The sequence below is a fragment of the Malus sylvestris genome, chromosome 15 (assembly GCF_916048215.2).
Source record: "Malus sylvestris chromosome 15, drMalSylv7.2, whole genome shotgun sequence".
Lineage (NCBI taxonomy): Eukaryota > Viridiplantae > Streptophyta > Magnoliopsida > Rosales > Rosaceae > Malus > Malus sylvestris.
This window is the reverse complement of record NC_062274.1, coordinates 16,682,485-16,707,485: the sequence shown is the minus strand read 5'-3', so window position 1 is coordinate 16,707,485 and position 25,001 is coordinate 16,682,485. Positions and strand designations below refer to the sequence as shown.

General features: G+C 41.7%; 2 protein-coding genes across 4 annotated transcripts; both read right to left on the bottom strand.

Annotated features, from left to right (window-relative positions):
• Nucleotides 1-5: 5 nt before the first annotated feature.
• On the bottom strand, nt 6-1,273 carry LOC126601908 (uncharacterized). Of its 3 annotated transcripts, none has more exons than XM_050268675.1 (2): nt 461-1,271; nt 6-378 (listed from the first exon to the last, which is right to left on the bottom strand). In XM_050268675.1, the coding sequence occupies exons 1-2, from the start codon at nt 858-860 to the stop codon at nt 224-226; spliced, it is 555 nt and encodes a 184-aa protein (XP_050124632.1). In that variant the 5' UTR covers nt 861-1,271; the 3' UTR covers nt 6-223. The 3 variants fall into 3 exon arrangements, with proteins under 3 accessions (XP_050124632.1, XP_050124634.1, XP_050124633.1); XM_050268677.1 differs by having other exon boundaries at nt 6-339; XM_050268676.1 differs by having other exon boundaries at nt 154-386; nt 461-1,273.
• A 15,440-nt stretch (nt 1,274-16,713) lies between these two features.
• On the bottom strand, nt 16,714-22,155 carry LOC126601113 (uncharacterized). The gene is made up of 2 exons (XM_050267778.1): nt 21,442-22,155; nt 16,714-16,884 (listed from the first exon to the last, which is right to left on the bottom strand). Exons 1-2 carry the CDS (start codon nt 22,117-22,119, stop codon nt 16,804-16,806), a joined length of 759 nt encoding a protein of 252 aa, XP_050123735.1. The 5' UTR covers nt 22,120-22,155; the 3' UTR covers nt 16,714-16,803.
• Nucleotides 22,156-25,001: the final 2,846 nt, after the last annotated feature.

Here is a 25,001-nt window from a genome sequence, read left to right as displayed (position 1 = left end):
TATGCTTTCATAAACTGATAGGAACCCACAAAACCCACTACCATTATCTTGGATTCATCATTTTTTTTATCACAAAATTATGAACAACCAGTTCAATTTTGTCCCAAGGATTCGTGGTACCAGTTTGAAAAATTCACCATTACAAACAAGAAATGTAGAATTGTAAGCATCTTTGACCTGAAATTTGGAAGTAAAATGCCCAGTAATAAGTGTACCCCTCGAGTCAGAAATCGGCATATGATAGCCAAATTAAAGAACATAAGTATTTGTTGAGTGCGGCAATTCGTCGAACATGTTGTGGCCCAAGCAAACGCCAACTACTTCTGCTAGAATTAACATCTGTTTCGCAACAAGAATGAAACCCATGTCGAAACGGATCTGAAAATCTATAATAATTCCATCAGATATAGAAAAATTAGGAGACTTGAATCTTTCTTTGATAGAATCAACCATTTCGTACCCATGATCTGTGAAATTCGACTTTTGCACATTAGATACAAGGAATGCAAAACCCAGAATGCAAGTAGAATCAAGAAGTAGCCTTGTTGCTGGTAGTAATGATTGAAAGCCAAGAATTGGTAAGAGGCTTCGCGTTGCTTGTCGTTGTGGTATTTGTTGCGAACCTTCTTGAATTTCTTCAATGTGGGTCGCAAATAAGGACAGCTCTTAGGCTTGTATCTCTGACGAAACTGAGAGAAGAACTCGTCTGCTTTCTCTCGGGCCTGAATCTTTTCCTCGTGGAAGGATTGAAGCTTGAGAATGACTTGATTCAATTTCACAAGGGAGATAGGAGATGTCATCTTGATGAATGGCTGATGCACCGGTGCAGCTGTAGAAGATTCACCACTATATTTCGCCATAAGCAACTACAATTGAAGAAGAATTAAATCCTGGGTAGTCCTGAATTCATTCCGAAATTTGGCCCGAGAAGTCTTGAATCCATCGAACTTGGTTTTCAGATTGGAAACTCTTGATTCCATGGTCTTATATGATGTTTACCACGTTATACAATAGAGAAGGATTGAGAGGAACGAACGACTAGCTGATTGTACAAAAAGAAGGTATAACAGAACAACAATACAATTCATTAACTGCCTTTCTTCTCTTGGCATCCTAACAGAAGATACTAAAAATTATGTCCGAGCATTACTGTAGAATTTGAAATTGTATGAATAATTATGTTGGAAAAACTACCAAAGTGAAATCTAGTACAATTTGTAGATTTCTTACTCTGCATTAGTATTTAAATTTGAACTAATGAATGTATCTATAACTTTCTAGAAGTGTTTAAATTGAAGATAATAGATATAAAACTCAGGTTTCAAAGTGTACTAAAACATTGATTAATCTAAACAGAACTATCTGAGCAGAGCAAACAATAGTATTTCCTCTTGAAATATCCTTGTCTTGTTACTTTACAAAGCTAATTTGTTCTAAAAGATTGAAAGTAAGTGGCTTTCATTTTTGAAATGCCATAACATGAGTAGATTAAAGAAAGATCTTAGGAAAATTCGTTTATATCTTGACCTGAAGTTTAAGAGTTGTTCTAATAGTATTCTGGTCTACCAGTCGAACTACACCCCGAAGGTGTTACCTTTGAGCATATCTATAATCTTTCATACGCTATATGCAAAGAAGACCCTTGAAGAGGTTATGGAATCCGAAGTTCCATATTTGAGTTCAACTTTGCGCTTTGTTGTATTTAGCTCATTGCATTAGACATGACATCTCTTTCGTTGTTGATCTATTGGTAAAAATGCAGCACATCGCCTACACGCATTCACTGAATTGATATTAAAGACGTTTTCAGGATCCTCAAAGGTACTATGATTTGGGCTAATCCCAACGCATCCTGAGCGGATTCGACCCCGTTGATCCTCGAAACGATGCTTGCCTTATTTTTTATGTTGATGTAGGTTACTTATCAAACCCACGCAAGGCACATCCCCAAATGGTTAGGCCATCTCCAACCGAAGGGTCCAGAGGGCCAAAAGGCCGAAAATAATCCGAAAACCGTCTCCAACCGAGGGTTAGGCTAGAGGCCTTGTGAGCCCCATAGAATCTGAAAGGGCCAAAGGGCTGGCCAGAAATTCCAGCAATCCTGTCGGATATAACTGACATGAATATATTTCATATAATATAAATATATTCTTGTTGGTTATATCCGACAGGAATGCTTAAACAAAAATTTGAATTCTAGCCGTTAATTTTGATTATATATATATATATATTTTTTTTTTTACAGTTTTATTTAATTTTTTTATTTACAAATTTTTTTCTATAACTTCTATTTTACAAAATTTGTTTCATATTTTTTTTAAATTCTATTTTTTTCCCTATAACTTCTATTTTTCAAAATTTGTTTCACATTTTTTTTAAATTCCATTTTTTCCTATAACTTCTATTTCACAAAATTTGTTTCATTTTTTTTTTTAAATTCTATTTTTTTTCCTATAACTGACGTCACTTAACTGTTGGATTTGAATTTAAGTTGTAGTTTTTAAATAATAAATTATGTTTGGCCCATGGCTCTTCGACCTTCGGTTGGAGACTGTTTTTTGTGATAGAGCTAAAACGAGCCTTATGACCCTTTGACCCTCGGTTGAAGATGGAGGCAAATATGGCCATGTACTGTTCATTAAAATATTAATATCTTAGAGGCTAGAGGGTTAAAACGAGCCTCTGTCGAGCCTTCGGTTGGAGATGGCCTTATGTCTTTACCATTAAGGATATCATAATATCTTAGAGGTTCACGATATGACCTTAGTTGCGAAATCTTCAAACTATTCCAAGACTCACCTAACTTTAGTACGCCACACATGAGGCATGGTTGAGAGCTCTTGTTGAGAGGAACAAACAACTGGCTGATACCTATGTTAGAACTCTGCTCTACATCTTCTATGATTGTACAAAGAGAAGGTATAACAGAACAACAATACAATTCATCAACTGCCTTTCTTCTCTTACAATGTACTATTTATGCTAATACCCAACTCTAACTGTCAACGCAAGATGAGCATCCTAACAGAAGATACTAAAAGTTATGTCTGTGCCTTACTGTAGAATTTGAAATTGAATGAATAATTATGTTGGAAAAACTACCAAAGTTAAATCTAATACAATTAGTAGATTTCTAACTCTACATCAGTATTTAAATTTGAACTATGTTGTGACATATGTTCTAATACATATTGTGATTGTGTAAGTCCCAAGTAGAGATAGATTAGGAATCCTTTGGGATCTAGAAGATCTTTCCTAATAGACTTTGTATTACTTAGAGAGCAAGTTTTTCTCCTCTTTATTACTATAAATAAAGGCACAAAGACTGGGGAATCAACACATAATTCCTCAAGTCTATTCTCCACTCTCTTTCTCTTTATGCCGCACCCTTTAGTATAGGCCATAACATGTTATCAGCACGTTCGTCGCGCTGTGCTAAAGAGAATTTATTCGTCTTCAATTGGATGAGTATTACGTTTCAATTATTTTAATTGATTAAATTTTGATTTTCTTGAATTCATATACTTTTATTGATTCAATTTATTTTCTTATGTTGAAGTGATGCAAGCTTTGGAGATGGAAAGCCAAAATTGAAGGAATAATTTTTTGCATCAAAACAGTTCACCAATATTATCACGCAATCAGGTTCTTCCAAAACAACGGTTTTTATCTCGATATTTTTGCAGCCCTGATAGCATGAACATTCACCATAATGCATGACCCAACTTTACGTTTTTTGAATTCTAGATTCTACATAAATTGTGTATGCATTATATTCATAATCTTGTTGAATTATGTGAATTGATATTGTGATATTACTATGAATTATTATATGCAATTGAATTTAATTGAATTGAAAAAACTAAAAAATTAAAAATATGCTAGGGTTTTGGTGGAAATCCAACGAGCAGCTGAGTTCCCTTATGCCGAGCCACAAGCCATAAGCCAAGAAGGCCTGCAGCCCTCCATTGAACCCAGAATGTGACACCCATGGCGTCATCCATGTCTTTTTTTGGCTTAGACTTGTGCACGACCCCACAACCAACTCCAATGACCTGCAGTCATCGTTGATGAAATCCCGATTTCGAATCCGTGGGTTTTTTGCTCTTCGGCGTTAAAAGTAACCATTTCCATCACTCATGCATGGCTCTCCGTTGGAACCTGACTTTCTCTGATGGTCCCGACCCAGAACATAACTGCCAGAAGCGGCAGCGCTTGTCTTCCCTTCCTGTGAGCTCACCCAACAGCAGTTGGGATGTTTTCTTGGTCCACCCGAGCCCAATTGGGCCTTAGTTCTTCCTAGCCTGAAAAAAAAAACAGTTTTTTTTTCATTCCTTTGGGCTCATTGCTTTGGCTTGGCCCGCATAACCTCAGCTCGTGGGGCTATGATGTCTTAGTACACAGCGAAACACACGATCGCTGCCGTTTTGGATTGTTGGATCTTGCACAATTCAAGGCCTACTTCTTGTACTGCTCGGCCTGAATTGACCCCAGCCTAATTTTTTGGGTTTGGGCTTCCCGATTCTATTTTTTTTAAAGCCCATGTGGGCATTGGTCCAGCTTCGGCCACCAATTGTATTGCCTATTTTTTTTTAGGCCTTATGGGTTTTAAATTTTTTCACCCAACTTTTAATTTTGGCCATTAAGGCCAAATAATTAAATTATAATTCTAGACATGAAGATTTATTTGCACAGTTTTGTATATATTACGTTTGTTTGCATGTATTATGAACTTGAAGTTCATATTTCCGAACCCGAAGTTTCAGAAAAGTACCATAGAAACCTGAAGTTTCTTAATGCGTAATACTCATGTTGAGACCCGAAGTTCTCCATGCTTAAATCTGTTTAAATCAAACCATGTCTCGAATATCATCTTCTACCATATTAAATGATTTTTGTTTATGTGTGTTGTAATTATAAAAAATATCTTGGTTAGTTTTTACTTGTAATGGTGATCCATAAATTGAAGAGTACTTCTTAGTTTCATAATTTATAGATTTATATGCTAAAAGATCATATCCATATTGTTTTTTATAATTATCCTTTTGATTCAATAATAAATCCGTTTCAATTTTTGTTTTTTTTTCGTAGTGAATTAATTCATCTTTTTCATATAAATCACACAAATCTTTATATAAATCTTTATTTTGAGCTATACAGTTCAATATATTTCGCCATTTTTGTGGTACTACTCTAGACCATTTAATTTGAGATACATCACATTGATATTGATAATGACTCCTTAACCAATTTGTCCATTGATTCATTCCAGAATTGCGAAGATTCTTAGGTCTTAAAAGACGTGACACCTTACTTGACTATGACTAGTTGCGCAACCATATCACATAATAAGAGCATACACCACTAATTCCATCCTAGCTAACAACACAAAAGTAAATTAAAAGCAATAATGCAAGATTTGTAACAAGTATTTGTTATATATAACAATGCACTACACCGTTGCTTCCAAAACTGCAGTGTGCCACTACTTACACCATTGCTAACACCACTGCATATGTATCTAGTATTTGTATAGATAATGTAGGATATGTAACCATTAACAATAAATTCATTAGTGCTGCTTTCTGTTGTCATTGGAAGTTTGCTATTAGTAGTATCTACAATTGTTAATACGGCATCAAATCTCGACAGCAATAGAAGCCTTCAAACATGAAGGCCTTTGAGAAACTGTGGGGGGATAAAATTCGGAACTCATGAGCCAATACTAATCGTCCAAGGAGAAGGTGTTGTGCAAGATAAATTATAAGGAAAGCCCACAAGAAATATATAGACGCAAGGGAAACATGTCTAGATAACTACCCCTACAGACACAAGGGGAACATGCCTAGATAACTACCCCCACTACGGAAGAGAAGTGGGAGAGGAAGACAGGTCGTGGTACTTGTTCCTAAGGCATGCAATCATATGCTGGAGGACCACGAAGGAAGTGGAAAAGGAGGACATGTCGTGGTATTTAATCCTCAATCATGTAATCTCATAAATAGGGAGATGAGCCAAAGAACAAGGGACGTAAGGAGAACCTGAGAGAAACCAGAGAATAGAAAATCAATTGACTGACTTGAGCATCGGAGTATCTCTTGCAGGTACCTCGCCCAGGCAAGCTACGAAGGAAGACTATTCGGGGACATCTTTAACGAATGATTTGGCGAACGTGAGGATTGCGGTCAACAAATCTGTGGAGGTATTTCTTCTTTTAGGAAATTTCGCTTCAACATTTGGCGCCATTTGTGGGAACCGAAACAAAATCAAGCTACAAATATGATTGGATCCGCACAAGAAGTTTTGAATCCTTCCGGAGATGCAAAGACTCGATTGGTGCATGGGAGATCTCAATCCCAAAATAGTGAACCCAATCTGGCCATGGAACAATTTAGAAGGCTAACAAGGGAATTGCATGAAACAAAAAAGACAGTAGATGAGGAGTTGAAGAAGGCTGAAGCGAGAAACATAGTGGAAGATGTGACTGGCACCAAGAGATAGTGTACAGAATAGGAAGATAAGAAGGGCAGCTCTAGTAGCGCGTAATTCAGCAAATGTGTTGAGGTGACGAAAAATCAGGGCGAAGAGAAACACAAGGGAAAATGATCAAAAAAGGTAAAAGATGTTGATTTGCGAGAACAAATTGACAAGATTGTGAAGGTATACAAGCCACATACCCCGACAGAACTTGCCTTAGAAGCGGCCAGAGGGATCTGCAAATCACCGTTCAAAGATGACTTAAAGCAATAGTGGACCCCAACCTCCTAAGGGACGTGAAGCACGCTCTTGGTCGCAAAGACAAGAAGCTAGAAGTCTAGACTCGTGCATAACATAACATCAGCCCCTGAAGTATCCAAAGAATTAGAGAATTTTAGAGTCATCTCCATTAGCTTGAAGGAATTCAATTCCCCCACAATGACGTACTGGTCATGATGCTATGCGTTGCCAATTCAAGAGTGAAAAGGATAATGATTGATGGGAGGAGCATCACATACGTTTTATTTTGGAGCACATTTAGAATGATGGAATTAAACAAGAAAGAGATAAGGCCAAATCAAACTCCCATCTATACATTTGAAAGAACTAAAGCCCGGCCCATTGGAGACGTGATTCTTCCCATCACTACAGCAGGTAAGACTCTTTTCGTCACTTTTGTCATCATCGACGCACCAAGTGCATATAATGCCATTATGGGAATTGACTGGATCCATCGAATGGATGGGGAAGCGTAAACCAGATGTCAAGTAATGAGGTGTTTGTTAATGGATGGTTAAACGACAATCAACATCAAAGGGGATTAGCTGGAGGCCAAAAAATGCTACAGCATGGCAACAAACATCAAGACAACCAAGAAAGTACAACGCAACTCGGACTTGCATGAGAATAAACCATTATAGCAATTAGTGGAGGACCCACCACAATAGGATAAAAAAAGTGACGATCAAGAACCCTCGACTATAGAACCACTGAGGGAAAAGATTTTGGATCTAACCAATCCTGCGAAACGAATATGGGTGGGCTCTATCCTATCTAATATGGAGCAACACTGATGTTTTTGCATGGTCCCATAGGGACATGCCAGGAATTGACCTGGAAGTGGCATGTTACCAGCTGAATGTGGATCCAAGTTGTCCTCCACATCGACAAAAGCAGAGGAGATTTGCACCAAAGCGAAATCAGATTATTAGTACAGAAGTTGATAGACTCCTCGAAGTCGAATGTCGTAGTGGTAGGCAAGAAAGAAAAAGGAAAATGGCGCGTGTGTGTGGATTACACCAACTTGAACAGGGTATGCTGGAAAGATTGTTTTCCAATTCCAAAAATTGACTGGACGGTGGATGCTAAGGCCGGGTACGCATTGTTGTCTTTCTTAGACGCTTATTCCAGTTATAACCAAATTTCTATTATTGTTGAAGATCAAGAGAAAACTGCTTTTATCACTGAGCGTGGGTTGTATTGTTACACCGTCATACCTATCAGACTCGAGAATGCTGGCTCGACTTATCAAAGGTTAGTGAACAAGATGTTTAAAAATCAAATTGGAAATACAATGGAGGTTTACATTGACGATATGGTCGTCAAAAGCCAAGAAAGGTGCCAACACATTGATCATCTACACAACACAACGTATTAAGAAGATATTGCATGCGACTAAACCCAGTAAAATGTGCATTTGGTGTATCATCTAGGCAGTTCTTAGGGCACATAGTGAACAAACGAGGCATTGAACCAAATCTAGCGAAAGTTGAAGCCTTGTGTAACATGCCAGATCCAATAACACCTAGAGACATTCAAGTGTTTATACCGTGAAGCTGTTGTTTATTTATATAGTCTTGTTGACATATACTTAGACTTTGTTTCATGTTGGAAGCATTCATGTTGAAGCTTTGAACCCGAGTGTTTCATTGCTAGGAATGTAAGAGGACTAGGCTGAGTTGTCTAAATCACCTCTTTATTGAATTCATGCCAAATAGTCTTCGTTACATAGGATGTCGAACGGCTGAAGCTTAACACTTGTACAATGTGAGTTTACTTGTAATAGTACTTCAAGTGATCAGCGTTCCATGGACGGCCAAGGGTCTTGCCATCGGATCTTTTAAGCTTGTAGGAGCCAGGACGACTGATGCCAACAACTTCAAACGGTCGATCCCAGTTTGGACAAGTGTTCTTTCACTCGGGACTCTGTCGCAGAGTAATCTTTTCTTCAATACCCAGTCCCCCACTTTGAAAGAATGAGGTTTGACCCTTAAGTCATAGTAGTTAGAGATGTGCTGTTTGTAGACGACATTCCTCAAGTGAGCCTGGTTTCTGTGTTCCTCAACTAAATCTAAGTTGAGGGTAAGTTGTTTGTCATTTTCACTTTGCACGTAGTTTTGGACTGGGAACGTTGCTTGCTCAAGCTCAACTAGGACAACTGCCTATGTACCAAAGGCAAGTGAGGATGGGGTTTCTCCTGTTAATGTCCGATACGAAGTGCGGTATGACCAAAGAACTTAGGGTACAAATTCTGGCCAATAACCTTTAGCCTTGTCCAAGTTGGTTTTCAAAGTTCGCTTGATTATTTTCTTGATGGCTTCAACTTGTCCATTAGACTGTGGATGAGCTGGGGAGGCAAAACATAAGTTGATGTTAAACTTAGAGCAGAACATCCTGAACTTATTATTGTCAAACTGTCACCCGTTGTCAGTGACTATCGCATTGGGAATGCCGAATCTGCAAAAGATGTTCTTCCATACAAAGTCTTCTATTTTTGCCTCAGTAATGGTTGCTAAAGGTTCTACCCCACTTTGTGAAGTAGTCAACTGCAACGATTGCATAGTGAACATTGCCCTTCCCTACAGGCATTGGACCGATCAAATCAAGTCCCCATTGGGCGAAAGGCCAAGGGCTAATCATAGGAGTGAGCGGCTCGGGAGGGGAGTGAGGAATAGTTACGTAGCGTTGACACTTATCACATGAGTGGGATATTCTGGTGGCATTTTGGTGGAGTGTTATCCAGTAATATCCTTGGCGAAAAGCCTTGTGTCCTAGGGATCGAGATCCAGCATGATCTCTGTAGACTCCTTCATGTATTTCCCGAACGATAGTTTCCGCCTCTGCGGACGTAAGGCATCTTAGATATGGTAGGTTAAAACCTCGCTTGTAGAGTTAGTCATTAATGATCAAGTAACGGGTAGCCTTGTATTGAATCTGCTTAGCTTGGACTTTGTCATTTGGAAGGGTGCCATGAGTAAGGAATCTATAAATCGGGGTAATCCAACTATCCCTCTGTTGTAAGTTGCACACTTCCGCAGCCATGGTGCTTGATGCTGCTAACAATTCGACCTGAATTTTTCTCCCAATCTTGTCTTCCACCGCTGAGGCGAGGCGAGCCAAAGCATCTGCATGACTGTTTGCCGCTCGAGGAATTTTGGTGATCTGGTAGTGGAAGTGCTGGAGCAACAATTGTGTTTATGCCAGATATGCTGCCATGGAGCTATCCTTAGCGTCAAAGTTGTTGGTGACTTGGTTAACCACCAATTGGGAGTCACTGAAGATATCAATTCATTTAACCTCAAGGTGTTTGGCCAAACGTAAGCCTGCTAGGAGGGCTTCATATTCGGCCTCATTGTTCCACTCCTTGAATTTAAAACGAAGAGCATACTCCATCGCCATTTTGCAGGGGTCGTAAGGACTAGTCCTGCTCCACAACGCTGTTGGTTGGACGAGCCATCAACATATAGACTCCATGTTGGGGATGTTGGTTCTATTTTCTGAGCTTTTGAGGGTAATGAAACCACTTATTTAGGCGTACAAACAATGTCAACAGGATATGTGAAGTCGGCGATGAAGTCTGTCACTGCTTGGCCCTTCTTAGCTAGCTTTGGTTGGTATGAGATGTCAAACTCACCCAATGCTATCACCCATTTGACCATTCACCCGAAAGTGTCAGGACTTTGGAGTATCTGTCGAAGAGGATGGTTGGTAAGCACGATGATGGAGTGTGCTTGGAAGTAAGGGTGAAGTTTTCGAGCAGACATGACCAATGCTAAAGCCAATTTCTCAATGTTAGAGTATCGTGTCTCCGTATCTTGTAAGGCCTTGCTAGCATAGTAGACAGGCTGTTCGACATTACCATCATTTCGAATGAGAATGGAACTTACTGCTGAAGCCGATACCGACAGATAGATAATGAGAGTGTCACCAACCTCAGGTTGGAGAGCAGAGGGGCTTTACTCATGTAGTCTTTGAGGTTCTTGAATGCCTCAGCACATTCATCAGTCCATGTAATGTACTTCTTACTTCCCTTAAGTGCTTTGAAGAAATGAGCACATCTGTCTGTGGCTTTAGAGATGAACCTAGTTAAGGCTGCCACCTTGCCAGTAAGGCTCTGGATGTATTTCGAAGTTACTGGTTCCTTCATATCGAGGATTGCTTTGATCTTCTGAGGATTAGCCTCAATGCCTCGTTGGCTTATCATAAAGCCTAAGAATTTACCAGAGCCTATGTCGAAGGCACATTTGTTGGGGTTCAACCTCATTCAATACCTCTTCAAAATGGTGAAAGTTTTAGATAGGTTGGTGATGTGCTGGTCAACATGTTTGCTCTTGACTAGCATATCATCAACGTAAACTTCCATACTCTTCCTAATCTGTTCGGCGAACATTGAATTGACCAGTCTCTGATAAGTCGCTCCTGCATTCTTTAGGCCGAAGGGCATGACTTTATAGCAAAACAGTCATCTGTCAGTAGTGAAGGTTGTGTGTTCTTGGTGCAGAGGGTTCATGAGGATTTGGTTGTATCCTGAGTAAGCATCCATGAAGCTCAGGAGTTCACACCCTGCCGTAGAGTCTATAAGTCTGTCTATGAGAGGGAAAGGAAAGCTATCATTCGGGCATCCTTTGTTTAGGTCGGTGTAATCGACACATATTCTCCACAAGACCTTTTGGAGCAGGAGACTTTCCTTGGTCGGATTCTTCTTAACAAAGACAACATTTGCTACCCACGTTGGATAATTGACTTCGCGGATGAAGCCTATGCTTTTGAGTTTTTCAACTTCTGCCTTCATTACCTCATACCATTCAGCGTCATAAGATCTTCGTTTCTGTCTCACTAGCTTAGTTTTGGGGTCAATACTTAAGCGATGACAGATTATATCGGGAGAGATGCCTGGCATGTCCTCGTATGACCAGGTGAAGACCTCAGTGTTCTCTTGAAAAAAAAAAGATCAATGCCAACCGAATGGGTGGTGACAAGGTGGTACCAATCTTCACCATGCGATCTAGATAATCTTTTGAGATAGAGACCTTCTTCAACTCTTCAGCGGGTTGTGCTTGCTGGGTGAAAAAGTCATCTCGAGGATCGTCAGGTTGATTGTTGCCACCGTGAAGATCCAAGTTGGCTTCGTCTGGGCTGGTCTTTATGACTTGGTCATGTATAGAAAGGGTTTCCTTGGGCACATGCAGGTGCTATTGCTTGACCAAAGTGTTGTAACATGATCGTGCACTAAGTTGATCTCCTTTGATGTAACCATTGCCATAGGGGGTTGGAAATTTCATCAACAACATATGTGTGGATACCATGACCTTGAGATCATTGATGCCTGTGCGTCCGAAGATGTCATTGTATGCCGTTGGGCAATCAACCAGCAAGATGTTAATTGTAATGGTAGCTGTGTAAGGGCCTATACCAATGGTGAAAGGTAAGTGTATGCTCCCCAAAGGTTGCACGATATCTCCGGAGAAGCTCATCAGAGGGGAAATCGAGCGGTCAAGCAAGTGTTCAGCTACATTAAGTGCCCTGAAAGCTTCAGCAAACATGATATTGACCGAAGCCCCCATGTCTACCAGGATTCGTCGTACTTCAAAGTTGGCTATGTGAGCTTCCACGATTAGTGGGTCATTGTGAGGGTAGATGATACCTTTTTCTGTTGGAAATGTGCCCTAAAACCAATCATGTGATGATACTTTACGAACATTTCACATGTTAAACTAATCTAGTTTAATATCAAGGGCAAAGATTATTGTTTTAAGCCGTCTCATATAAATGTTCTATACTTAAACGATAAGTCCAAGGAATATGTAATTAGGAGAATGTAATTTAAACAAGTTAGATTTATGAGACCATTCTCTTTCGTATACATATCCTAAACGTTCTTGATCATAGGATTGCCAATTGGGCATTGACAGTCCGTTAAGATCAGTATGTGCTATGTCTTCTCTTAGTGAGAGTGACTGGTCTCGAGTCATTGGTATGACTGACACCAAGACAAGTACGTAGGTGCTCAATAAGGAATGAGTTCACTGAACACGATCAACGAAGAGTTCTCATACTCATGTCACATGAGAACTCATGGTTGGGATAATGCAAAGTAGTCCTTTGACCTGAGGCATCATAGTTGTCTTGTGGTTAGGTCCTTGATCTTTGATTATGTCAAAGTCACTCCATTCGCGGGTGTCCACGACATAGTTGGGGTTAAGCCGCTTAGCCATGGAGGCAAGTGAATGCACAACAAAGGATCTCTAACCTTCAAACTGTTTAAGGGAGAATACTCTATGATGTGATTAAGAATCTCTGGCCAGAGTATGAATGAGATTTAAGAAGTCGTTCCAAATCACATTCAAGGTAATCATATAAGTAAATGAATCACATTGGATAGTTGACATGAATAAACTATCAAACCAAACAATGTGGTCAAGAGTATTGTATTAGAGAAAGACCGTATTGCATTGTAATCCTAAACTGAATAGGTTCTCCACCTCTTCTGATTAGCTTGGGTAACCATGATATACTGCTAGGTGTCACTCATGGTTTGTGAAAGCCCTAAACGTGTATAATCACTAAAGGGAGAATTGAAAGTAAGTTTCAATTCACAATCGATTTGAAAGAGTTCTAATCGCCCACTGCCTCGCTAAAAGGAACCTAATGGATCGTACACCGTGTTAGGTAGAGATTGAAGAAACAAAGGAGGTGAGTAAGGATAATTAAATGGTTTAATTATTTATGGCAAGGATTAATTAATATGTTAATTAATCAAACGAATAAAGTTCGTTAAAAGACCACGGGTTAGTTTTGGGCCTCAAGGCCCAATGGGCTTCGAACGTCAAGCCCATTGACTTAAGTTGTATGACAACTTAATGACAAATAATTCACAAAGGCCTAAAAAGCCCAATGAAACCCTATGGCCGGCCATATTGATAAAGGAGTGGGTTTTGGACTTAATTACAAGTTTACCACTCCAATGAATATAGGTATAAATATGACTTTATAGCTAAAATTCATTTAGGGTTTCTTTTGGAGAAAAGATGAGAACATAAGCTCTCTTTTCTCTCTAAGAGGCCGGCCACCCTAGAGGAATTGAGCTAGCAATCTTACTTCCTCTAGGTCACTCATTTCTTCATCAATCGTTCCTTGGTGTGGAGACTTAGAGGTTTTCAACTTTGAGAACTTGGAGAAACCAATTCTTCCATCCAAATCCATGGAGATAAGAAGCAAGGAATGAAGGCCCTATCTCTTGGGTGATTATCCTTTGCTTATGCAAAGAGGAATCAACAAAGGTATAAATTTCTCAACTCACTTTGTTTTGAGTTGAGTCTTGGTTCACCTAACTACTAGGCTTTGAATTTCATGGGTAATGTTTTGTTTTTGAGTGCATGCAAGCATGATTCCGCCTTTAATTGTTAATTGCATGCTATATAGATGTTGCTCAAATGAACATGTTTTTCACAAAATTTCTTTCGCTTTCTTCCTCAGGGTAGAAACATATTGGATCCCAATTAGGCTTTTGATACTTACCTCCCTTGATGTCTTCCACATGAAACATTTGGTGGCCAGACCTTAAAGCTCGTTCACTATTTTTCATGACCTTGTTGGAAGATTTAGATATGGGTGTGCCACCACTTATGGAATATATCACATTTACCTGGCATTGGTTACGGTTACCCCTTGGAGGGTGAATGAGGAATTGATCAATTTTTCCTTCACGTGCCAAAACTTCAATATGATCACGAAGGGTAATACACTTCTCGCCGTCATGGCCATTATGCTCGTGGTAACAGCAAAACGTGCCCGTATTCTTCGTGGGCTTGTAATCCGGGTGCCTCGGCTTTGGCTTTGGTATCAAGTGTGCTATGCTGGGGTAAATGGCCACACATGTGGCATTCAAAGGTGTGTATACCTCATACCTCGGGGTAGGGGCTGTCCTGACACGTGTTTGACCCACTGTGTTGACTACCTGGGGTCAGGGATTATCATAGTGATACCCTTTGTTATCACGGTAGTGTCCCTTACACTTTTTACTAAAATGAGACTGGTGAGGATGGAAATCTTTCCTTTTGCCTTGAGATTGATATGTCTGTTGACTTGGCAAAGTATTAAGTAAGGCAAGGGGAGGCACCGATGTCGTTTGGAAGGTTGAGGTCTTCTCATTTGGTTGGATCTAGCTTCTATTCCCTACTTGCTGATAAGGGGTGGTTGTGGGGGGTTTCCCTTGATATGTCCTTGCCTCGGCGGAGGCGTGGTTGTAAGCATGTGCCATCACCTCAGAGTAAGTCTTCCAAGTGTTAGCATTGATCATGTACTTGAAGAAACAATCACGTAGGCCTGCCGTGAAGGCTTTGAGGGCAGTCTTGTCATCTGCCTTAGCGCAGCGAGAATACTCATGGCTGAAACGACTAGCATACTCTCGTAGTGACTCGTCCGGTTTCTGGCGAATAGTGTACAAGTCATCTGCAGAATGTAAACGATCGGTCTGGAAGATGTGTTGAGAGACAAACATTTTCCTTAGTTCCTCAAATGAGTCTACTGTCTCAGGTGGAAGACGACAATACCAGTTTAGAGCTCCGCCAGAGAGGGTGGAAGGGAAAAGAAGATATCGTTCTTTGTCGGTGTGCATCCGATATGCCATGGTGGACTCAAAGAGGTTAAGGTGTTCAATTGGGTCCTCCCTTCCAGTATAGAGTTGTAAACCAAGCTTTTGTTTTGTCTTCGCTTGAAGGGGGTGTCAAGGATCCTCCTTGTGAGAGGGCCAGGCCTGGGTTGGTTCCAGTCAGGTATCTCGGCCTGACGTGCGGCCTTCAACTTGTTTACTTCCTCAAGGAGCTGTAAGACAAGGGGGTCTTGAGTGGAGTCCTGTACCACTGAGATTTTCTTTTGTAAGTCTCCATCGCCTCTTTGAAGTAGGAAAGTTTAAGCAAGGGCGTGTGATTTTTCCTTGGACTCGCCGTACTGACTTCTTGGGCGAGTCTGTCGGAATACCTCAGAGTCCTATGTACCTTCATGTTCCTTTAGGACATGTCGTTCCTTCCCTAGATTGGCAGCTAGCCTGGGTCGTGGGAGGGGACCGAGTCTTTCAGAAACCCTTGGGTCATTGATCTTCGAGCATATATGGAGGGGATTCTCTCGATGTTGCTTTAGGAAGTCTTGGCAGTCACGATAAACGGCTTTCGATCCTTCCAACCCTTTTGCAATGAGGTGTCTTCCTCTACTTCTCCTGCTTCGGGTCGAAGCAGCTGGGTTGAGAGAAGTCTCATGTTGATCAATGTTTTGATGATTAGCTCGCTCCTCATCAAGGATACCCATGTCGAAGGAAGATGACCCTCCGTGTTGGGGGGCACCCAGATGATGGTTGATGTCCACAGAGGCAACAAGCTCGCGTGTTTGAGTACGCATAGTTTCGTGGAGCGTCTCAAAGAGATTCTCATACTGCTCCTGGAGGACCTCATTCTTCATTGCTATTTTGTTGTTTTGAGCTTCTAGCTCATCGACTATAGCTTGAAGAGCAACCCTCTTTCCTTCCTTCTTTCGTTGCTTCACACTAGGTGCAAGAGGGGTGTCATTCTGTGTACTGTGGATTTTGAAGAGCAACCCTCTTTCCTTCCCTCTTTTCTTACAATTTCCGTGGTTTTTATTCAATTTTTATTGATATCGATTATATCCCAATATTTCCATCGAAATTTCCGTGTTTTTGGACTACCGATATTTTCGATATCATCGATTTTTTATACCTTGCTTTTGATCACCTGGTTGGTGATAATAGCGGCAAGCTGCCGAATAGTTTATTTTGTAGTACTGGACGTACTTTTGATCACCTGGTTGGTGATAATAAAGGGTCTGGCTCTTTTGGACATATGGGCCTTCGCCCTCCACATAACATTCCAGCCCATTATTTTGAGCTTGCCCTTTTTTTTTTTGGATTACCCTATGATGGGGTTATACAGATGTCTCCGAACAACAACAACAACAACAAAGCCTTTTCCCACTAAGTGGGGTCGGCTATATGAATCCTAGAACGCCATTGCGCTCGGTTTTGTGTCATGTCCTCCGTTAGATCCAAGTACTCAAGTCTTTTCTTAGGGTCTCTTCCAAAGTTTTCCTAGGTCTTCCTCTACCCCTTCGGCCCTGAACCTCTGTCCCGTAGTCACATTTTCGAACCGGAGCGTCAGTAGGCCTTCTTTGCACATGTCCAAACCACCGGAACCGATTTGCTCTCATATTTCCTTCAATTTTGGCTACTCCTACTTTACCTCGGATAACCTCATTCCCAATCTTATCCTTTCTCGTGTGCCCATACATCCCACGAAGCATCCTCATCTTCGTTACACCCATGTTGTGTACGTTGATGCTTCACCGCCCAACATTCTGTGCCATACAACATCGCTGGCCTTATTGTCGTCCTATAAAATTTTCCATTGAGCTTCAGTGGCCTACGACGGTCACACAACACGCCGGATGCACTCTTACACTTCATCCATCCAGCTTGTATTCTATGGTTGAGATCTCCATCTAATTCTCCGTTCTCTTGCAAGATAGATCCTAGGTAGCGAAAACGGTCACTTTTTGTGATCTTCGCTAGATTGCTCCGGTCATTAGTGTGGATAAGTATATAAATGGATAGAGATAGGAAAGCAAACACAAGATGTACGTGGTTCACCCAGATTGGCTACGTCCACGGAATAGAGGAGTTCTCATTAATTGTGAAGGGTTTACACAAAAGCAAACACAAGATGTACGTGGTTCACCCAGATTGGCTACGTCCACGGAATAGAGGAGTTCTCATTAATTGTGAAGGGTTTACACAAGTACATAGGTTCAAGCTCTCCTTTAGTGAGTACAAGTGAATGATTTAGTACAAATGACATTAGGAAATATTGTGGGAGAATGATCTCGTAGCCACGAAACTTCTAAGTACCGGAGTGTGGTATCGTCTTGACTTGCCTTATCTGTCTCATAGGTAGATGTGGCATCTTCTCTGGAAGTACTCTTCCTCCATCCAGGGGTGGTATCTGTAACTGGTGGAGATGCACAAGGTAATGTATCAATTTCACTTGAAGCTTACTTGTAGTTTCATGCTTGGTCAAGCGCGATACAAACCATGTAGTAGGAGTCCCCCAAGTCGCCGAGCTAGGGGATCTGCTGAAAGAGGTGACAGACAAGGTAAGCAATCAGAGCTCCGGCTGATTGTTCACATTCTCCCTATCTTGCAGGCAGCATGAAGGATAAATAGAAGAAAAATGAGGAGAGATGATATGGGATACTTTTGCTTTTGAAGAAGTAACTTTCCACAGGCTTATTCTTGAACTGGGCTGGAGGGTTTTCTGGTTTCCTCCAAAGTATAAGGCCGACTGAAGAATTTGAGGGTCAAAACAAGTCCATCAAATCTAGAGTACGTTCGACCCTGCTGATATGGGATACTTTTGCTTTTGACAGAGTAGTGGATGTATCGACACGTGTGCTGTTACGCTTGTCTCCACATGCTTCCTTGTATCCTTCTCACTTGCCCTATCTGTTCCTCAGGCAGATGCGGTATCTTCCCTGGAAGCATAAGATGTTGAAGATGAGTACTCGAGAGCAATGCCAGGTAAGTAATCAGGTAAGGGGTTCCACGCAGTCAGTTCCTGGCTGGAAGCTTGATTCCAAGTGCTGACTGATTGCTCTCTTTCTCCTTGTCTTGCAGGTAAGAATAAGGCCAAAGGAAAAGACAGGGAAAAAGCATGATATGGGATACTCTTGCTTTTAACCCTGATGATATGAGATATTCTTGCTCTAGTATAGCTTGTTTACAGAGGTATTATCGGGGGGAAAGAAAGCTGAATATTTCGAAAGGCTTCGTTGGGAGTGCCCTCTCAGATAAGAGAAAGGGTTGAGCATTTTTGCAGGTCTGCCTGTCCGTTAGGGATAGAGGTCGACATATATAGGAGTCTCCCTAACATCAAGTAATAATGCTATTCCTTTACCCTGCTTGGTTATAGCACGGTAGTGGGAGCTGCCAGCTTCACATGTTTTAACTCTGTCAGAGCACTTTGAAAAAGTGGTCTGTGGTATCTGGAAAGCTGATGTTGCGTGTGAAGATTACAGACAAGCTTTATCCAAGGAGATCCAGCTCTTGAAGTTGGGAAAGTGGTGCCTCTTCGATTTTCGAACAAGCAATCCTGTCGGGGATCTGGCTCTCGAGATTCGGAGAACGATGCCTCTTCGATTTTTGAGAAAGCAATCCTGCTGGGGGTCTGGCTCTCGAGATTCGGAGAGCGGTGTCTCTTCGATTTTTGAGAAAGTAATCATGTTGGGAGTCTGGCTCTCGAGATTCGGAGGGCGGTGCCTCTTCGATTTTGGAGCAAGCAATCTTGTTGGGGGTGTTTTCTCGAATGTGAGTAAAGGTTGGGCGTGTTTGCTAGTTTACCTTGCCACGAAGCAGAGGTTGACACACAGAGACTTTCCAATTATCCAGCAGTGGTACTATTCCTTTACCCTCTCTTCGATTTTTGAGAAAGTAATCATGTTGGGAGTCTAGCTCTCGAGATTCGGAGGGCGGTGCCTCTTCGATTTTGGAGCAAGCAATCTTGTTGGAAGTGTTTTCTCGAATGTGAGTAAAGGTTGGGCATGTTTGCTAGTCTACCTTGCCACGAAGCACAAAGGTTGACACACAGGGACTTTCCAATTATCCAGCAGTGGTACTGTTCCTTTACCCTCTCTTCGATTTTTGAGAAAGTAATCATGTTGGGAGTCTGGCTCTCGAGATTCGGAGGGCGGTGCCTCTTCGATTTTGGAGCAAGCAATCTTGTTGGGAGTGTTTTCTCGAATGTGAGTACAGGTTGGGCATGTTTGCTAGTCTACCTTGCCACGAAGCACAGAGGTTGACACACCGGGACTTTCCAATTATCCAGCAGTGGTACTGTTCCTTTACCCTTGTGGGTAATAATATGGTAGCTAGATCTTCAAAATTTATGTGTTTAAACTTTGTTAGTGTTGTTTCTTTGCAATTCTTTTACCCTTCTTGGTCAGAGCGATGTAGTGGGAGCTGCAAGCTTCACGTGTCTCAACTTTGTCAGAGAACTTTGGCAAAGTTATCTGTGGTACCCATGAGCTACTGTTGCGTGTGGGAAGTGGGTGATTGAACAGTGCGATTCATGTGCTTTCTACTTCGTCAGAAATCTTCGACAGAATGCCCATAATTTCCACAAAGCTGAGTGTGCGTGTGACAGGTGCTGACAAGGCTGGGAAAGTAGGTGCCTCTTCGATTTCTGAGATCGGCCCTCGTGGTCTCTGAGCAGCCCAGCTTTTGAGAAAGCAAGCCTCTTCGATTTCTGAGATCGGCCTTCGTGGTCTTTGAGCAGCCCAGCTTTTGAGAAATCAAACGCCTCTTCGATTTCTGATATCGACCCTCGTGGTCTCTGAGCAGCCCAGCTTTTGAGAAAGCAAACGCCTCTTCGATTTCTGAGCAAGCGCCTCTTCGATTTCTGAAGCTTCGTCGAGTGCAGATTTTTATAGGGGCTGACATTAAGTTCCAAAGCACACTTGAATATCCACCAGTAGAAGCTCCATTCTTGCACCTCTAAGATCTTGATTTGTCCGACCTCTTCTCTCTTCAACACCTTTGAAAATGTCTGGCCCCTCCGACCGTCGTTTTGACTTGAACCTTGTTGAAGAGGCAGCCCCGCCTTCTCCAGACAACATATGGCGCCCATCTTTCGTCTCCCCTACTGGTCCTCTTACCGTTGGGGATTCCGTGATGAAGAATGATATGACCGCTGCGGTAGTGGCCAGGAACCTTTTCACTCCCAAAGATAACAGACTACTTTCCAAACGGTCTGATGAGTTGGCTGTTAAGGATTCTTTGGCTCTCAGTGTTCAATGTGCAGGTTCTGTGTCTAATATGGCCCAACGCCTATTTGCTCGAACCCGCCAAGTTGAATCATTGGCGGCTGAAGTGATGAGTCTCAAACAGGAGATTAGAGGGCTCAAGCATGAGAATAAACAGTTGCACCGGCTCGCACATGACTATGCTACAAACATGAAGAGGAAGCTTGACCAGATGAAAGAATCTGATGGTCAGGTTTTACTTGATCATCAGAGATTTGTGGGTTTGTTCCAAAGGCATTTATTGCCTTCGTCTTCTGGGGCTGTACCGCGTAATGAAGCTCCAAATGATCAACCTCTGATGCCTCCTCATTCTAGGGTTTTGTCCAGTACTGAGGCTCCGAATGATCCCCCTCCGGTGCCTTCTCTTTCTGGGGCTCTACCGACTGCTGAGACTTCTCCTAAGCAACCTTTGTGAAGGCTCCCTCTTGTTTGTTTAATTTGACTCCAGTATATGTACATATTTGTAACTTATCGGGGATATCAATAAATAAGTTTTCCTTCATTTCAACGTATTGTGTTAAATACACCAAAGCCTTCTTCGCTAAGTTCTTTGAATTTTCTTTTGTTGAAGCTTGTATGTTGAAGCTTTGTGAGTGGAGCATATAGGTTGAGGTAGTGTTCCCTTAATTTCCCGAATGAGGAAAACTTCTCGGTTGGAGACTTGGAAAATCCAAGTCACTGAGTGGGATCGGCTATATGAATCTTAGAACGCCATTGTGTTCTGTCATGTGTCATGTCCTCCGTTAGATCCAAGTACTCTAAGTCTTTTCTTAGGGTCTCTTCCAAAGTTTTCCTAGGTCTTCCTCTGCCCCTTCGGCCCTGAACCTCTGTCCCATAGTCGCATCTTCTAATTGGAGCGTCAGTAGGCCTTCTTTGCACATGTCCAAACCACCGTAACCGATTTTCTCTCATCTTTCCTTCAATTTCGGCTACTCCTACTTTACCCCGGATATCCTCATTCCTAATCTTATCCTTTCTCGTGTGCCCACACATCCAACAAAGCATCCTCATCTCCGCTACACCCATTTTGTGTACGTGTTGATGCTTCACCGCCCAACATTCTGTGCCATACAGCATCGCCGGCCTTATTGCCGTCCTATAAAATTTTCCCTTGAGCTTCAGTGGCATACGGCGGTCACACAACACGCCGGATGCACTCTTCCACTTCATCCATCCAGCTTGTATTCTATGGTTGAGATCTCCATCTAATTCTCCGTTCTTTTGCAAGATAGATCCTAGGTAACGAAAACGGTCGCTCTTTGGTATTTCTTGATCTCTGATCCTCACCCCTAACTCGTTTTGGCCTCCATTTGTACTGAACTTGCACTCCATATATTCTGTCTTTGATCGGCTTAGGCGAAGACCTTTAGATTCCAACACTTCTCTCCAAAGGTTAAGCTTTGCATTTACCCCTTCCTGAGTTTCATCTATCAACACTATATCGTCTGCGAAAAGCATACACCAAGGAATATCACCTTGAATATGTCCTGTTAACTCATCCATTACCAACGCAAAAAGGTAAGGACTTAAGGATGAGCCTTGATAATTCCCTTTTCTGCATGCCATCACCACCGCAATTATGTCTGCTTCTTTTTATCTTCTTTTGCTTTCTGCTTTTGCTTTTTGCTTTTACTTTCTGCTTTTCTTTCTGCTTTTCTTTCTGCTTTCTGCTTTTGTTTCCCACTCAATTTCCAGACATCCTTTTGCTTTTTCTTTTCTCTTTCCATTGCGCCTCTTTCTCTCTGTTTCTGTCTCTGTCTCTGTGTTGCTGTCCATTTGTAAAAAGCATCTTTGGAGGTCATCACTCATGAGCTCCGCAACCACTTCTTTGAAGGTCATCAACCCACCTGTGCTTGCATGCACCTGATCCAAACCCCTTTCATCCTCAACGATGGGTAGATTACGAGAAATGGGTTGATCCCCACTGGTAAATTGAATAAAATCGGATAAAGAATAAGAAATGGACAAGAAGGGCTAGGAATGCAACCCAGATACCATATTCACCCTTAATCCATGAGATGACGGCAACCGGCGCTTGTAGAAGAAATAAGGGAACAAGAAATGATTTCTGAACAGCAGTCCCTTTTGCAAGCAACAAAATCGCAGTAGAAATGGTGGAGATAAACTAGAGGATGTTGACAGAGAGAGGTGCAGCGTAAGTGTAACACATCACACCTGATCCCCTCCTCTTACCCTTCATCACCACAAACTCTTTCTTTCCACTAATCGAAACTTTGATAGGGTTGCGGTGGAGTGAGCTCAGACGAAGATAAGAGCGCTTGGCCAGCCTCGGTTGAAAGGCGGAGAATTTGGAGGTGGTAACGCCGTTGTTGCTGACACTGTAGAGAGAGACAGTCGGTGGTGAAGTGGAGGAGAGTGAGATCAACAGACTTGCAAGAAGGAGAAGCAACTGCATGCTCAGAGGCCTGAGTGTTCCTCTTCTCCAACTGAGCTGTTGGCTTTGGCGACAGAGGAACAGAAGAAACCTCATTTTTGGCTAATGGAGAACTCAAGCCTACTGCTTTACCCACATCAACCTCAGATCCATTAGTCACGGTAAAAACCCATTTCTTAGAACACCCATCAATGGCGTCAGAGAATCCTCTTTTTTCCCCTGACACAGGGTTCTTTGGAGGGTTTGGAGAAAACCCATTTGTCTTGTTCTTATTCCTCTGGTTCTTCTAAACGATGTCTGGAGTCTGGCCACATTGGGCTAATCTTAGAGAACTAGCCGGGAATAACAGCGGAGACAGAATCCGGCTCCTTGCCACCGTCAGTCTCCATGGACACGGCTGAAGTAGCATCTTCCGCTCTATTTTCTTCTTCCTCCCTAGGCCTCTTCACGGGTAAATTAGCGGACCCCACCACAATCTCGTCCGCCATAGCCAAACGCACCAAATGAATAAACCAACGAAACCTAAGAAGGCGATATGAATGAGCGAGCCGCCAGCGAGCGAGTTTCCAAGCGGTTTAAGGACACTCTGAGACAGAGAGTGGTAGAGAGAGAAAGCAGAGTTAAAGAGAGTAAGGTAGAGAGAGAGAAAACAGATAAGAGATGGGGGATTGAAGTTGGAGGTTTAAAGCGTGTACGACAGTTTAGCTGGTGGTTCTTGGATGAGAAGGAAGTGTTGGAAATGTGCCCTAAAACCAATCATATGATGATACTTTACGGACATTTCAAATGTTAAACTAATCTAGTTTAACATATAAAGGGCAAAGATTATTGTTTGAGCCGTCTCATATAAATGTTATATGCTTAAACGATAAAGTCCAAGGAATATGTGATTGGGAGAATGCAATCTAATGAAGTTAGATTAATGAGACCATTCTTTCATAGACACATCCTAAATGTTCCTGATCATAGGATTACCAATTGGGCATTGACAGTCCGTTAAGATCAGTACGTACTGTGTCTTCTCTCAGGGAGAGTGACTAGTCTCGAGTCATTGGTGTGTGTGACATCAAGACAAGTACGTAGGTGCTCAATAAGAGAATGAGTTCACTGAACGTGATCAACGAAGAGTTCTTATATTCCATGTCACATGAGAACTCATGGTTGGGATAATGCAAAGTAGTCCTTTGACCTGAGGCATCACAGTTGTCTTGTGGTTAAGTCCTTAATCTTTGATTATGTCTAATTCACCCCCTAGGGGTGTCACGGCATCGTTGGGGTTAAGCCACTTAGCTATGGAGACAAGTAAATGCGCAACAAGGGATCTCTAACCTTCAAACAGTTGAGGGAGAATACTCTATGATATGATTTGGAATCTCTGGCCAGAGTATGAATGAGATTGGGGAATGCGTTCCAAATCACATTCAAGGAAATCATATAAGCAAACGATTCACATTGGATAGTAGACATGAGTAAATAAACTATCATACCAAACAATGTGGTCAAGAGTATTAGATTAGAGAAGGACCGTATTGCATTTGTAATCCCGAACTGAATAGGTTCTCTAACCTCTTCTGATTAGCTTGGGTAACCATGACATGCTGCTAGGCGTCAACCATGGTTTGTGGAAGCCCTATACGTGTATAACCACTAAAGGGAGAATTGAAAATTGTTTCAATTCACAATCGATGTAAAATTGTTTTAATCGCCCACTGCCTCGCTAAAAGGAACCTAATGGATCGCACACCATAAAAGGTAGAGATTGAAGATTAAACGGAAATGAGTAAGAATGATTAAATGGTTTAATCATTTATTTATGGCAAGGATTAATTAATATGTTAATTAATCAAACGAATAAGTTCGTTAAAGACTTCGGGATAGTTTTGGACCTTAAGGCCCAATGGGCTTCGAACGTCAAGCCCATTAACTTAAGTTGTATGACAATTTAATGAATAAAGATTCATTAAGGCCCAAAAGCCCAAAACTCCCTAAA